This window comes from Microtus oregoni, unplaced genomic scaffold (genome assembly GCF_018167655.1).
Source record: "Microtus oregoni isolate MIOR12 unplaced genomic scaffold, Mior012 000016F_ref0000370, whole genome shotgun sequence".
Taxonomy (NCBI): domain Eukaryota; kingdom Metazoa; phylum Chordata; class Mammalia; order Rodentia; family Cricetidae; genus Microtus; species Microtus oregoni.
Window position 1 is genome coordinate 16848378 of NW_024543075.1, and position 14123 is coordinate 16862500.

The 14123-nt window shown below is 41.0% G+C and overlaps 1 protein-coding gene across 2 annotated transcripts in view; it reads right to left on the bottom strand.

Annotated features, from left to right (window-relative positions):
- Positions 1–12365: 12365 nt before the first annotated feature.
- Itgam (integrin subunit alpha M) overlaps positions 12366–14123 on the bottom strand; it is a 45048-nt gene continuing 43290 nt past the window's right edge. For both annotated transcript variants that reach the window (XM_041666702.1, XM_041666703.1), the window contains exons 25-30: positions 13855–13962; positions 13645–13728; positions 13439–13552; positions 13255–13356; positions 12915–13025; positions 12366–12478 (exon numbers count right to left, since the gene is read on the bottom strand). In XM_041666702.1, coding sequence (XP_041522636.1) covers positions 12407–12478; positions 12915–13025; positions 13255–13356; positions 13439–13552; positions 13645–13728; positions 13855–13962 — 591 coding nt within the window. In that variant the 3' untranslated portion in view covers positions 12366–12406. The remainder of the gene's footprint in view (positions 12479–12914; positions 13026–13254; positions 13357–13438; positions 13553–13644; positions 13729–13854; positions 13963–14123) is intronic.

A 14123-nucleotide genomic window follows, 5' to 3' on the forward strand; every position in this document is an offset into this window, starting at 1 on the left:
TTCCAGGAAGATTCTTGTCTTTGCCACCCTCCTACTCCCTCAGGCATCCTTCAACATATCTCTCTCCCACCTCCACAATCCCACTTCAAAAAAATAATCCACAAAGATCAATTAGTACAGCCCATATTCTCATGGGTGTATGGCCAGCCACTAGAGCATGGGCAGCCCTACCAACAGTCAGACCCCCAAAGAAAACTGTCCCATCCCCCTCAGCAGCCGCCTACTACCAGTGACTTCTCAGCGAGGGGCAGGCCTGCAAAGATCCTCCCCCATCCACACAGCAGTGTTCAGGGGTTTGATCCTATCCAGGTAATCATAGTTACATGTTCATGAAGGCGAGAGCTATGTCGTGTTCAGAAGACAACATTTTACACACTCTCCCTCACCCTCCGCCTCCTATATTCTTTCTGTTCCCTCTTCTGCAATGTTCCTTGAGCCTTACAGTGGGAGGAGGGGTGATGTAAGTGATCTTTTTAGGGCTGAGCACATAACAGGCATTTATTCTTATGACCAGTTTAGGATTTCTTCATTAACTACTACCCACTGTGTGTGGAGGTGGGGGGCACAAGTTTCTAGACCAGGATTAAAAGAAGCACAAACCTAGATCAAGGGTGGGGTCCCAGGATCCATTTCTCCTTCCTTGACCAACTATAGATAGCACCAGTCTCGTGTGCACCCAGTGCAGGTAACTGCAGTTGCTGGGAGTCAGTAATTGCAATGGTTTTATCTAGTCCAGAGAATGCCATTTTGCAGCCTTTCCCCAGCTCCCTCCTCCTTGTCTGCATTGTGACCTGATCTTCACGAGGATGATCTAAGTGCTCTTTTTAGGGCTGTGCCTGTGTCTGTTGTTTGTGTTCTGCATCTTGGACACCCATGAGTCTCTGTATTCATCACAAGTTGTTTTTTTTTTTTTAATGTGTGTGGTGGTTTGAAAGAAGATGGCCTCCAAAGGGAGTGATACTATTAGGAAATGTGGGCTTTGTTGGAGTAGGTGTGGCCTTGTTGTAGGAAGTGTCACTGTGGGGATGAGCTAATGTGGGAATCCCCTCTGTGTGCTGTGATTACCATTAATAAATAATGAAACTGCCTTGGCCTGTTGATAGGGCAGAACTTAGGTAGGCAGGGAGGACTGGACTGAATGCTGGGAGAAAGAAGGGCAGAGTTGATGGGGACGCCATGGATCCACCACCAGAGATAGACATGCTGAAACTTTGCTGGTAGGTCACGACCTCGTGGTGGTGCACAGATTAATAGAAATGGGTTAAATTAAGATGTAAGAGCTAGCCAATAAAAAGCTAGAGCTAATTAAATCTAATACAGTTTCTGTGTGGTTATTACAGTTCTGGGTGGCCGGGATGAACAAGCGGTACCATGAGACAATGACCTTTGCAGTCTCTTTTGTTCAAGCTATATTCAGTGTGGTAAACAATTCACTTCCTGTTGCCTGCAGATCAAGATGCAGAACCCACAACTCCTTCTCCAGCACCATGTCTGCCTGCATGCCACCATGTCCATTATCATGAAGATAGTGGACTAAACCTCTGAAAATGTAAGCCAGCCCCAATGAAGTGTTTTCTTTCACAAGAGTTGCCATGGCATGGTGTCTCTTCACAGCAATAGAGACCCTACCTAAGTAAGATAATGTATAATGAGGCTGAGGAGATGGCACAAGGTAAAGGGCTTGTTGCAGAAGCAGAAGGACCAGAGTTCAGATCTCCAGCATCCTCACATATGCTGCTAAGGACCTTGTGGCCCAGCTGTATCACAGTGCTCAGGGGGTGGAGAGCTAGCTCGCTAGAACAGCTGAATCAGCAAACTGAGTTCAAATGAGAGACCCTACCTCAGTAGATAAGGTGGAAAGCAATCAAGAAAGACCATGGCAACAACCTTTAGACTCCACATGCACACAAATATCTCTTGCACATGCAAATTTTAATCCAAAATAAATATTATATAAATGAAATGACCACAGGTTTTGTTATTCAGTTCTTTTTTTCAGCTTTTTTCTTTATTAAAAATAAAGTGACATATAACAGCCAGGTGGGTAGCACATGTCTTTAATTCTAGCACTTGGAAGCCAGAGGCAAGTGGACATATATGTTTTCAAGACCAGCCTGGTTTACATAGTGAGTTCCAGGACAACCAGGGCTACATAGAGAGACCCTACCCCCCCCAAAAAAAGACATATACAGAAATTACAATCACATGAAAACAATTATCAAGAAAGGACATGAAAATTAAACTAGATCAAGGTATACCCAGACAAAAAATAAATAAACCAAATTAAAATTAAAATTTTATATCCTTCCAGATGTAAGACAGAACAAAGCTTGTTCTGCAGAATTGGGTCATTAGAGCAAGCTCTTACCTAGCAGAGTGTCACTTTCATGGTGGAAATTTTAAGCGTAGTACAGAATCTCTTTGCCTTCCATGTTTTGTGCTAAAACAAGCCATAGTAATTGTTTCCTTTGATATACAGAATTTTATTTACTTGAAAATAAAGAAAGAGGGCTTAAAGCCATAGAGAGATGAGAGGAGAGAGTTGGAAAAAGTTCCATTTTTCAATATTTATCTTTAGCTCTGATATACTCTCTAAATGTTTAATATTAATTTCCTATTTTCAATACCTTCTTTTAACATAGATGTAGTGCCTAAAACTCTTATTAATCGATCAGTTGCAAATTTCCTTATTTTTAAATGATTTAAACTTTCTTTCTTATTGAAAAAATATACAATATATTTAGATCATAGTTTTCCCCTTCCCCAACTCCTCCCAGATTTTCCCCACCTCTCCACCCACCCAACTCCAAGCCCTTTTTTCCCTCTCTTTAAAAACAAACCACACAACAACAAATATCTAGAAACATACACAGGCACACATACAAAGACAAACCACAACGGAAACCAACATATACAAACAAAAGACCAATAAGACGAACAAAAGGAAGGAAGGAAGGAAGGAAGGAAGGAAGGAAAAAAGAAAGGGCAAAGCAACCTAAGGTGAAATATCTACAAAAATATCTTTGAGTTCATTTTGTGTTGCCCTCCTGGGCATGAGCTTACCACAAAGAGTGACTAGGATCCTTTAGAAGCAGGTATCAACTATAGATAGCTCCTTGGTTAGGGGTGGGAACCCCTGTCCACTTCTCTCTCTCTCTCAGCACTGAGTCCCTTTTGACTCAAACTGTGTGTGCTGCCCATGTCTCTCTGAATTCATATGCACATCTGTCCTTTTGTGTCTGGAGGACACAGTTTCCTTAGAGACGTCTATCACCTCTGACTCTTACAATCTTTCCACCTCGTCTTCCACATAGACCCCTCAGTCCTGAGGGAACTGTTTGATGAAGTCAGACATCCCATTCAGAGATGAGTTCTCCAAAGCATCTCACACATACTGTTGTGTTACAACTCTGAGGAGAAATCCTCAAAGGAAGTGTTACACCTCTGAAGGGAAGGTTATCCTGGCAATAGGAAGCCAAGGAATACCACAAAGTCATATGTTGCAAAATATTTGCTTAATTATGCAAAGATGTGTTGTATTTGTTTATGTTGTGGAATGTTTTGTTAACTTTGTAAAGATGTGTTGTGTTTGTTTATGTTGTGGAATGTTTTGTCAACTTTGTAAAGATGTGTTGTGTTTGTTTATGTTGTGGAATGTTTTGTTAACTTTGTAAAGATGTGTTGTGTTTGTTTATGTTGTGGAATGTTTTGTTAACTTTGTAAAGATGTGTTGTGTTTGTTTATGTTGTGGAATGTTTTGTTAACTTTGTAAAGATGTGTTGTGTTTGTTTATGTTGTGGAATGTTTTGTTAACTTTGTAAAGATGTGTTGTGTTTGTTTATGTTGTGGAATGTTTTGTTAACTTTGTAAAGATGTGTTGTATTTGTTTATGTTGTGGAATGTTTTGTTAACTTTGTAAAGATGTGTTGTGTTTGTTTATGTTGTGGAATGTTTTGTTAACTTTGTAAAGATGTGTTGTGTTTGTTTATGTTGTGGAATGTTTTGTTAACTTTGTAAAGATGTGTTGTGTTTGTTTATGTTGTGGAATGTTTTGTTAACTTTGTAAAGATGTGTTGTGTTTGTTTATGTTGTGGAATGTTTTGTTAACTTTGTAAAGATGTGTTGTGTTTGTTTATGTTGTGGAATGTTTTGTTAACTTTGTAAAGATGTGTTGTGTTTGTTTATGTTGTGGAATGTTTTGTTAACTTTGTAAAGATGTGTTGTGTTTGTTTATGTTGTGGAATGTTTTGTTAACTTTGTAAAGATGTGTTGTGTTTGTTTATGTTGTGGAATGTTTTGTTAACTTTGTAAAGATGTGTTGTGTTTGTTTATGTTGTGGAATGTTTTGTTAACTTTGTAAAGATGTGTTGTGTTTGTTTATGTTGTGGAATGTTTTGTTAACTTTGTAAAGATGTGTTGTGTTTGTTTATGTTGTGGAATGTTTTGTTAACTTTGTAAAGATGTGTTGTGTTTGTTTATGTTGTGGAATGTTTTGTTAACTTTGTAAAGATGTGTTGTGTTTGTTTATGTTGTGGAATGTTTTGTTAACTTTGTAAAGATGTGCTGCATTTGTTTAACTATGCAAAGGTGTATTGCTGTTTTCCTTGCCTGCCTAAATCTAAGATTGATCTAATAAAAAGCTGAATGTCCAATAGCTAGGCAGTAGAGGGTTAGGCAGGACCTCCTTGGAGGAAGAGTGAATAGAAGGAGGAATTTAGGCTTGGAAAAAGAAAGAAAAGAGACACCAGGAAGACTCCAGGGGTCAGCCAACCGGACACTGAGGAAGCAGGAGAAAGTAGGACACACAGAATAAAAGAAAGGTAAAAATGTCTCAAGGCAAAACAAAATGTAGATGGATAGAAACAGGTTAAATTAACATAACTAGTGGGACAAGCGTAAGCTAAGGCTGAGCATTTGTAATTGATAATAAGTCTCTGGGTGTCTTTATTTGGGAGCTGGTTGGTGGCCCAAGAAAATCCCAGCTACAGTCATACTGCACTACAATCCTCCCCCAAAATATTTATTGGGAAAGACGCAAGAGGGCGGGCTGCCTCTGCTCTGGTGAGAAGCAGTGGGGAACTGAGCAGGAGACAGGCTTATATAGAGTTTCTTGGGAGAGGAGTTTTCTAGAGTGGAGATTTTCAGGATGGGGATTGTTGAGATTCCGAGCCAAGCCTAGGAATTGGTGGGATACTATGCTCAAAGATTGGTGGTATTTTGTGCCCAAGGATTGGTGGGGTTTTGTGCTTAGGTATTGGTGGGTTTGGGTAGGTTTTCAAACCCAGAAATGGGTTCAGACCTTTTACCCTAGATTGTCTAGTTATGAGTCTTTATGTTAGTCCCCATCTGCAAGAAGAAGCTTCTCTGGTGACGGCTGAGTGAGGTGCTGATCTATGAGTATAGCAGAATGTCATTAGAAGTCATTTTGCTGCTATGTTCCTTTACTTTTTTGTTTGATTTTTCGAGACAGGGTTTCTCTAAAGCTTTAGTGCCTGTTCTGGAACTAGCTCTTGTAGACCAGGCTGGCCTCAAACTCACAGACACCTGCCTGCCTCTGCCTCCTGAGTGCTAGGATTAAAGATGTGTGCCACCACTGCCGGGCCTGTATGACTGACTAGTGTGGCTGTTTTGCATCCTGATCTTCAGGCAAGTTTTATTTATTAAAATACAAATGAAATATCACTACATTTCCCCCATTTTTGTCTAAAATAAAAAGAAGGCTATAACTAATATAAGAAAAATTATATGCAATAAGTGCAATAACTGTATACAATATATAGAGGTAATAAATGCATCAACAATGTTTATTCCATTTGTAATTGACAAATTCAGAGAAAATACTCCATATCTGTCCTATCATGGTGAGTCCAGACTCTTTTTTTTTTTGGATTTTTCGAGGCAGGGTTTCTCCATAGCTTTTTGGTTCCTGTCCTGGAACTAGCTCTTGTAGACCAGGCTGGCCTCGAACTCACAGAGATCTGCCTGCCTCTGCCTCCCGAGTGCTGGGATTAAAGGCATGTGCCACCACCGCCCGGCTTAGGAGTCCAGACTCTTGTACCTAATTTACTTGCATCTGGTAAACAAGGAAAGCAATAACGATCTAGTCTTCAGATTCCCTCAGAGACCCAAGAAGGAAATAATATTAACTGAGTAAGCAGAAGTGAGAGCAAGTGACTTCCAAAAAATGTGAGAAATGACAGAAACAGCAGACTGTATAGACAGTCATCCAAAGTTTGGGGAGATTTATGAAATTTTATTCTGTGGAAAATTTACTAAACCAATAGGTCAATTTATTCCTTTTATTGAAATATTTTTGTTCTGGATGACTTGTCCTTTTCTTCAGATGTCTTATTTGTCCAGTGGTCTTCAGATTCCTTAGCTGGATGCCTTTATTCTCCTGAAAAGACAGAAACAAAATCCTTCCCCAGCCCTAACTTTTGGGAGATTCTCTTTTGGCAAATTATATCTGATCAAATGAAAAGCATTTGTTAGTTTTATAGGTTGGTTTAGATTATAAACAACCATGCTGTTTGATGAACTATCATCTCTCCTAATGAAGAGGTGTCCCTTGTTCAAATAGAAACTTTATCAATTTTGACTATATCCATAGCTTTTCTTCTCCAGTAGAAACAAAAGAAAAACTCCTTCCCCAACATAATACGTGTCCCAGTTTCCATTCTGAGGTCAGTACATCTTTAAAGTAAATCAGCTGATTTAATTCTGTAGTTTTTTCTACTATCCATTGTCTCTCCACAGCTGTTGTTCCTTTCTCATTAGTGTTTAGAAAATTCAAAGTTAATAAAGCATTATGCAATCTATTTATCATCCCCTTCTGTGTGTTTAACATTTCCTTTCAAGTTTGATTTGATCTTTCTATAACTGCCTAACCTGAAGGGTTGTGTGGTATACCTGTAATATGTTTTATATTATAATAAGCAAAAACCTGTTTCATTTTCCTAGAGACATATGCTGGAGCATTGTTTGTCTTTATTTCTACAGGTTTACCCATGACGGCCATAACATCTAGCAAATGTCTGATTACCTAATCAGCTGTTTCTGAACTCAAAGCAGTTGCCCATTGAAAACCTGAATTGGTATCAATGGTGTGGTGCATATATTTTAGTTTTCCAAATTCTACAAAATGGAACGCACCCATCTGCCAAATTTTATTCCTTTAATTATCCTTTGAGTTACTTCCTGCAGGAAGTGGTGTTTGGCTGTATAAAAAAAACAAGTAAAACATTTATTTCCTTATAATTTTCTTGGCTTGTTGCCATCTGATATAAAAGTCTTTTTTAAAAACCTTTGCTATGGACACGATGTTTTATGTGAAATTCTGAGGCCTTCAGCACATTTCCATTCAATAATTGATCAATTTCTGCATTACCTTGTGCTAGAGGACCTGGAAGATATGTATGGGATTGGATATGTGTTATATATATATGTAATGATTCATATTCCTTATTGTATCTTTTAACTGAATAAATAATAAAGTCAAATCTGTATCATCCGGTATAATTTGGCGGTTTCAATATACAACACAACTCCTTTGGCATACTGCGAATCAGTTGAGAGGTTCTTTAAAATCCCTTACTACCATGAGAATAGCATATAATTCTGACGTTTGTACAGGATCATAAGGACTTTAATCCACTTTACTTAAATTTTCTGACTTGTAACCTGCCTTCCTGATTTATATGCATCAGTGTAGAATGTAGGAGCTCCAGTTATTGGTGTGTCCAATATAATTCAAGGAAGAATCCAGTTAGTTCTCTTTATAAGTTGAATTCACTTGCTTTTAGGACAAATATTGTTAATCTCTCCAAAAAATTACTACAAGTTCTTTGCCAGGGTTCACTTTCTTCCCATAATTTGTCAATTCCCTCATTATTAAAAGAGAATTATAATTTTTGCTGGGTCTATTACTGCTAATTGGCAAAGCCTCTGTTTTTCTTTTATAATTAACTCAGAGTCCTTTTCCACACAAATTTTTAATTTTTTACTCAGCTTATGTGGTAAGAAGATCCATTTTAAGATAACATCTTCCCTCTGCATTAAAATTCCTGTAGGGAAATGTTTGGAGGGTAATATGACCAGAATGCAGTTAAGATTCAGATCCACATGATCCGCATGTGTTTTCTCTTCAATTGAAGCCAATTCTCTCTCAGCTTCATCTAATAATTCCCTGGGACTGTTTAAGCCTTGTTACCATCTATGGTTTTGTTTAAATGAATCAGTCCAACAGATTTTATCCCAATAGTGAGCCATAGTTGGGAATTGTCTCCTAGCAATTTTTGGAAGTCATTAAGAGTCTGCAATTGATCTCTCCTAATTTGCACCTCTTGGGGTCTAATTTTTGCAAACCTAATTTATAGTCTAAAAAATTAACAGAATCTCTTCTTCGTATTTTTAGGAGCAATTTATAATCCCCAACAAGGCAAAATTTCCTTTACTTTTTCAAACATTCTTTCTAAAGCATCTACATTTGAATCAGATAGTAAAATGTCATCCATGTAATAGTAAACTATAGATTCAGAAAATTGCTTGCATATCATTTACAGTGACTGACTGACAAAATATTGGCACAGGGTGAGGCTATTTCCTGTGGGAGAATCTTCCATTGATATCTTCTAGCAGGCTGAGAATTAATACAAGTAGGCACCATGAATACAAATTTTCTATCTTTTTCCTATAAAGGTATAATGAAAAAAAACAATCTTTTAAATAAATAACTGTAAGAGGCCATCCTTTAGGTATTAGAGTAGGCAAAGGATTCCAGATTGTAGAGAGCCCATTGGCTGAATCACCTTAGTAGCAGCTCTTAAATCTGTTGCCATTCTCCATTTTCCAGATTCCTTTTTAAGAACAAATACAGAATTCCAAGGGCTGGTTGATTCTTGAATATGCTGAGTATCTAGTTGCTCCTGTAACAGTTGTTCTAAAACCTGCAGTTTCTCTGTTGTTAAAGGCCATTATAGTAATAAGGGGCTACGGGGCTGTGTTCCCAGCACCCGGGCCACCTGCACGGCTAGCTTATGCCCAAAATAACAACACACAAACTGCATTCATTTAAACACTGCTTGGCCCATTCTCTTCTAGGCTAATTCTCACATATTAATTTAGCCCATTTCTAATCATCTGTGTGTAGCACCCCAAGGTGCGCTTACCGGGAAGATTCTAGCCTATGTCCATCCTGGGTTGGAGCTTCATCCCGGGAGCAGGGCATGCCGTCTCTCTCAGGCGTCTGCTCCAGAGAGGAGAGCTGTCGAGACTGAGCTCACTTCCTCTTCCTCCCAGCGTCCTGTTCTGCCTACTCCTCCCACCTATCTTCCAACCAATAAAATGGGCCAAGGCAGTTCCTTTATTAGCCAATGACCTTTCTCCATCAGGCCATTGCTTTTTGTCTGTCAACTCTTTTAAAAGTAGGGCTATTGGTGCCTTTGAAAGATCAGCAGCTGCTGTGCCCTGTTCTTGTACAACCTGAATAGTTGGTTACTGTTCTTTATAATATCTTATAATATTTTCCCAGAAACATACATTAATTTATGATTTGTTTTGAAGATTGGGAAAATGTCAATCTGTGTATTTCATTGCTATAACAAATTATGTCCCCACAAATTCATTACTATGTTAGCCACATATGGTCTCACTATTTCTCTCTGTTCCTCTAGCCATATACATTTGACCAATCTTGCTTTCTGTTTTACCTGAGATAAAGTTCTGATTCCTAAAAACTAAACATTTATATCCTAAAAAGGTCAATTTGAATGCCAGTTTGTGATGAAATTATTGTTACATTTGCACCTGTGTCTATGAGACCTTCAATGACAATGCCATTTATTTGTATTTTTAATTTTGGTCTTTGTTCATTTATAGAAGTTTGCCAAAATACTCGATTTATGGTTTCTCCTGAATTTTTTGTTCTCTCTTCTATAGCTGTTCTATTATCCAAAGCAGTATAGTTTCTTACAATAGGCATTAGGTTCTTTAATTGCTCTGGGAAGGAGTTTCCTCCATGATGGGAGGAAATGACCAAACCGGATTTGGCATACGGACCTGCAAGAGGTCCCTCATGGAGTTTCCCAATGACAAAGGATTACCTTGACTCTCCCTTGCTGACCTACATTTATCAGTTCAGTGCCTGCCTTTTACACACCTTCTGCATAATCCAAAGGGAGGGTGTTCTGAAATGGATTATTATTATAAAAAAATGTTTCTAGGAATGCCCTGTCTACAATCCCTTTTAAGGTGAACTTGTTTGCCACAATTATAACATTTGACATTTTAATTATTTCTCAAACCATCTAGAAATAGCCATCAGACTTTCCTGTATGTGCTCTTGCTAGCCAGTGCTGGCAATCAGCCAAGTCCCCACAGGCATTTCCAGCTGTGCTCTTCTATCAGGCTTCCAACTGGCAGCACCTCTGGCTCTGGCCGCCAGACCTTACTCCACTCACATTCATTGCAAGCAAGAAGAGTTAAGGGATTAACACTCTCCCATACACACGTGTGTGTGTGCGTGCATACACGCGCGTGTGTGTATGTATTATATAGCCTCAGTTGTGTGACTGTGTGAAAATGGTGCATGTGTACTCCTTCTGCCCCTGGATGATATTCAGGTGTGTGGTATTCACTGTCTCCCAGCAGAATCAAGATCCAGAACTTCACAGGGCACTCCCATGATCTGACATCTGCCTCCATTCCCCAGGTAAATCCCTCTAGCTGTAGGTATTTTGTGGGATGCTTTCTCACTTGAGTTCTTTGGGAGTGATACTGAGGATAAAGTCTAGGGCCTCACGCAAGCTAAGCAAGTGCTCAGTCACTAAACTGTAGCCCCAATCCTTGTTCAGCCATTTATTTTATCAACAAAGGTCTTGGTAAGTGATTTGGGCTGTCCTTAAACTTACTCTGTAGCTCAGGCTCCCCTTGAACTCACAAGCTTGTTGCTTCTGCCTTCTGAGTAGAAAGAACTATAAGTGTACACCACCAAGCTCATCTTCCTCTCTAATTTTTTCCAAGACAGGGTTTCTCTGCATAACAGCACTGGTTGTCCTGAAAGTCACTCTGTAGACCAGGCTGGTCTTGAACTCACAGAGATCCGCCTGCCTCTGCCTCCAGAGTGCTGGAATTAAATAAAGGCATGTATTACCACCACCCGGCTTTTCTAAAATCTTTATCTTAGAATCACTTCAAGTAGAAGTCAAATGTCTATAAATATATCAATAAATTATTGTGATAAATATGTAAAACTTAGATATGTACAATTTATTAATTCAGCATTGTTTGGGAGAGCAAGAAGTTGAAATAATATATGCAAAGGAGACAGGTTAAATACATTGATATAGTGACATGGGGAGTACTGTACTCTGCAGCTACAGTTCTTTATAGCTTATAAAATTATTTGAGCATATTAATAAAAAGACAAGATACATAATAGTACAAAAATATGTTACCGTTTGTTTAAAACTGCGTGTGTGTGTGTGTGTGTGTGTGTGTGTGTGTGTGTGTGTGTACAGATACCTACAATCTTTCTGAAGTAGGTTCTAACCATACAGCCTTGAACACCCCTGAGGAGGGAGTCTTTCACGATTACACTTTTCAGATTGGTTTTTGCTTTGCCTTGGTTCTCAGTGCTGTAAACTGAGCCCAAGGCCTTACACCAGGTGAGTTCTCTGCCATGAGCTACATTCCCAGCCTTTGCCATACATTCTCGAATGTCTTTCGGTTTTTGTACTGTGGACAGGTTAATCAATTTAAATATCTAAATTAATATTAAAATAATACATAACTGGGTAGTGGGAGATTTCTCAGATTTCCTGGGTTTGGAGTGACAGATGGTTGAGAGCTGCTATGTGGTTACTGGGAATTGAACCCAGGTCCTCTGCAAGAGCAACAAGTGCCCTTAACCGCTGAGCCATCTCTCCAATCCCTGGGAGATGTCTCATTCTTCACTGGACATTTTTGTTGGGCCACCCATTCTCTAGTCCAAGTCCAGCTTCTCTTGTATTCTCAGTACCTGGACTCTTGCAAGTCTGCAGTTCATCCATGCAAGAAAATACTTCCTTCAGAGAGGACAGCCACAGCATCTCACTATCCTTGCCCACAGGGTCCCATCATCTTGCCCAGAGAAAAGTCCATTAGCATTTGCCCTGACACAGTGGGAAACCCAAAAGATTCCTTTCCCTTGATGCGAGAGGATGCATTCAAGGCATTGCCCACATGCAGGAAATGTCTGAGCCCCACCACACACACACACACACACACACACACACACAAACCATTCCTGTACAAGACACACTGCAACAGTCTCCTAGAGGGCATGTCTGTCCATCAGCCGTGGGACCTGGGTGTTGGTCTGACCAGACCTGCTTGCTATTGCAGAGGTCGCTCCGTGGAGAAAGGGCCTTTACTGAGGCGGGGCTTCTTGGGGAGCAGCTTCGTTCATCATGTCCTTGTATTGCCGCTTGAAGAAGCCAAACTGTCAGGGTAAAGACAGAGGGTAAGGCCACAGAGTCCACGGCTGCAGGTCAAGATCAGGGAGAACAGGAGAGACACAGACCATATCAGACAGCATGACCAAGCAGGACACAGAGTGACAGGGTAGAGAAGAGACAGGACCTGGGGAAAGTCAGGCAGGGCGAGAAACAGCATCAGGCTAGGAAAGAGATATAAAATATGAGGCGAAGGCCTCCTTATATAGCGACCCTTGTAAGCCGGGGCCATCCTAGCTGTTCTGCGCGTATCACGCTCATTTTCTTTGTTAGTTAATACTATTGTTTTACAACTGGAGAAATTGAGGTCTGAAGAGCCTCCAACTGGCCAAAAGTCATATAGTGAGCAGCAATACTGAGAATCAGACCCAAGGACGGAGCTGCTAAGGAGGGGGGAGGGTACAGAAATGAATCAAGGAGTACCTTGTACAGGCCGGCAGTGATGAGAGCCAAAAGAACCAGGCCCCCAATGGAGCTGCCCACAATAAGTGGTACAGGGTTGTGAACTTCATATGGTTCTACTTTGGTCTGCGTCTAGGGAAGAGAGGAAAGAAAAGGGGTACAGCAGGGGAGATATGCCCCCAAATTTCTGGAGAGTTCCCTGAGCTCTAGGGCTACCCCCTCCCTGCAATCCACAAGACTGGCTGCAGGCCTCTTCCCATCTGCTTGTCTTGCCAACCCAGAGATGAGATCGGCTGTCCAGCTTCTTTCTCCCTCCAGCAGCCCCGCTGCCCCTCCGCCCCACTGTGCCTGAGATGGGTACCTGGGACTTGACAAACATCCCCTGCCCTGGGAGCAGGGCAAAGACAGAGTCATTAAACACAATCTCAGCGGTGCTCACAAGCAGGAGGTGTTTATGAGAAGTCTGTGGAGAGAACAGAATGGGAGCCAGGCCTGGGCTCTGGGCTGTTATGGCTATACCCAGAAAGCCTCAAAACACAACCTACCTTGATATACCAGTCAAATGACAGTTTGCCCTTGAGGGTGACATTGAACATTTCCTGAGTGTTGAAGGATGGGAGGTCACACTGGATTCTCTTACAGACTGCAACAGAGCAGTTCTGGAAGAAAAGGCCAAAGACACAGCTGCCTAAGACTGGGGCAGACCACAGTGCCCGTGTGGCCTCAAAGCTGGAGTCCACCGTGTTCTTACCAGCACTGGGGCCTTCTCAAGCTCCTCCTGGAACTTGGAGTGAGGGGGGGATTTCTGCTCGGTGTGACAGGCATTTGAGAGGTTCTGAGGAAAGACAGACGTCAAGAAGAGAGAGAAATGAGGGCTCGGGTCCCACCCAGAGGGTAACAGCCTGGGCCCAAGGAAGCGTCAGAAAAGGTGAGAAACCTCTGGAGAGCCAGCTGGACTCACCTGGGAGAAGATGACCTGGGGATGGTCCCATATGGTCACCTTGTTCAGCTGGACGGGGATCCAGAAGACCACACTGACAGGGAGGCTCCTCTGGCCCAGGTTGTTGAACTGCATCAGAAAGGAGGGGGTGAGGGCTCTTGTCTTATGGCCCAGCTGGCTCTGGCCCAGGACCACGAATATAGGCCTGAGCATCCTGCTCTCCTGTGAGACAGGAGCATGGAAACAAATGCCAAACATAGACGTGCCCATCTCAAGTTCTAGCTCTGTCA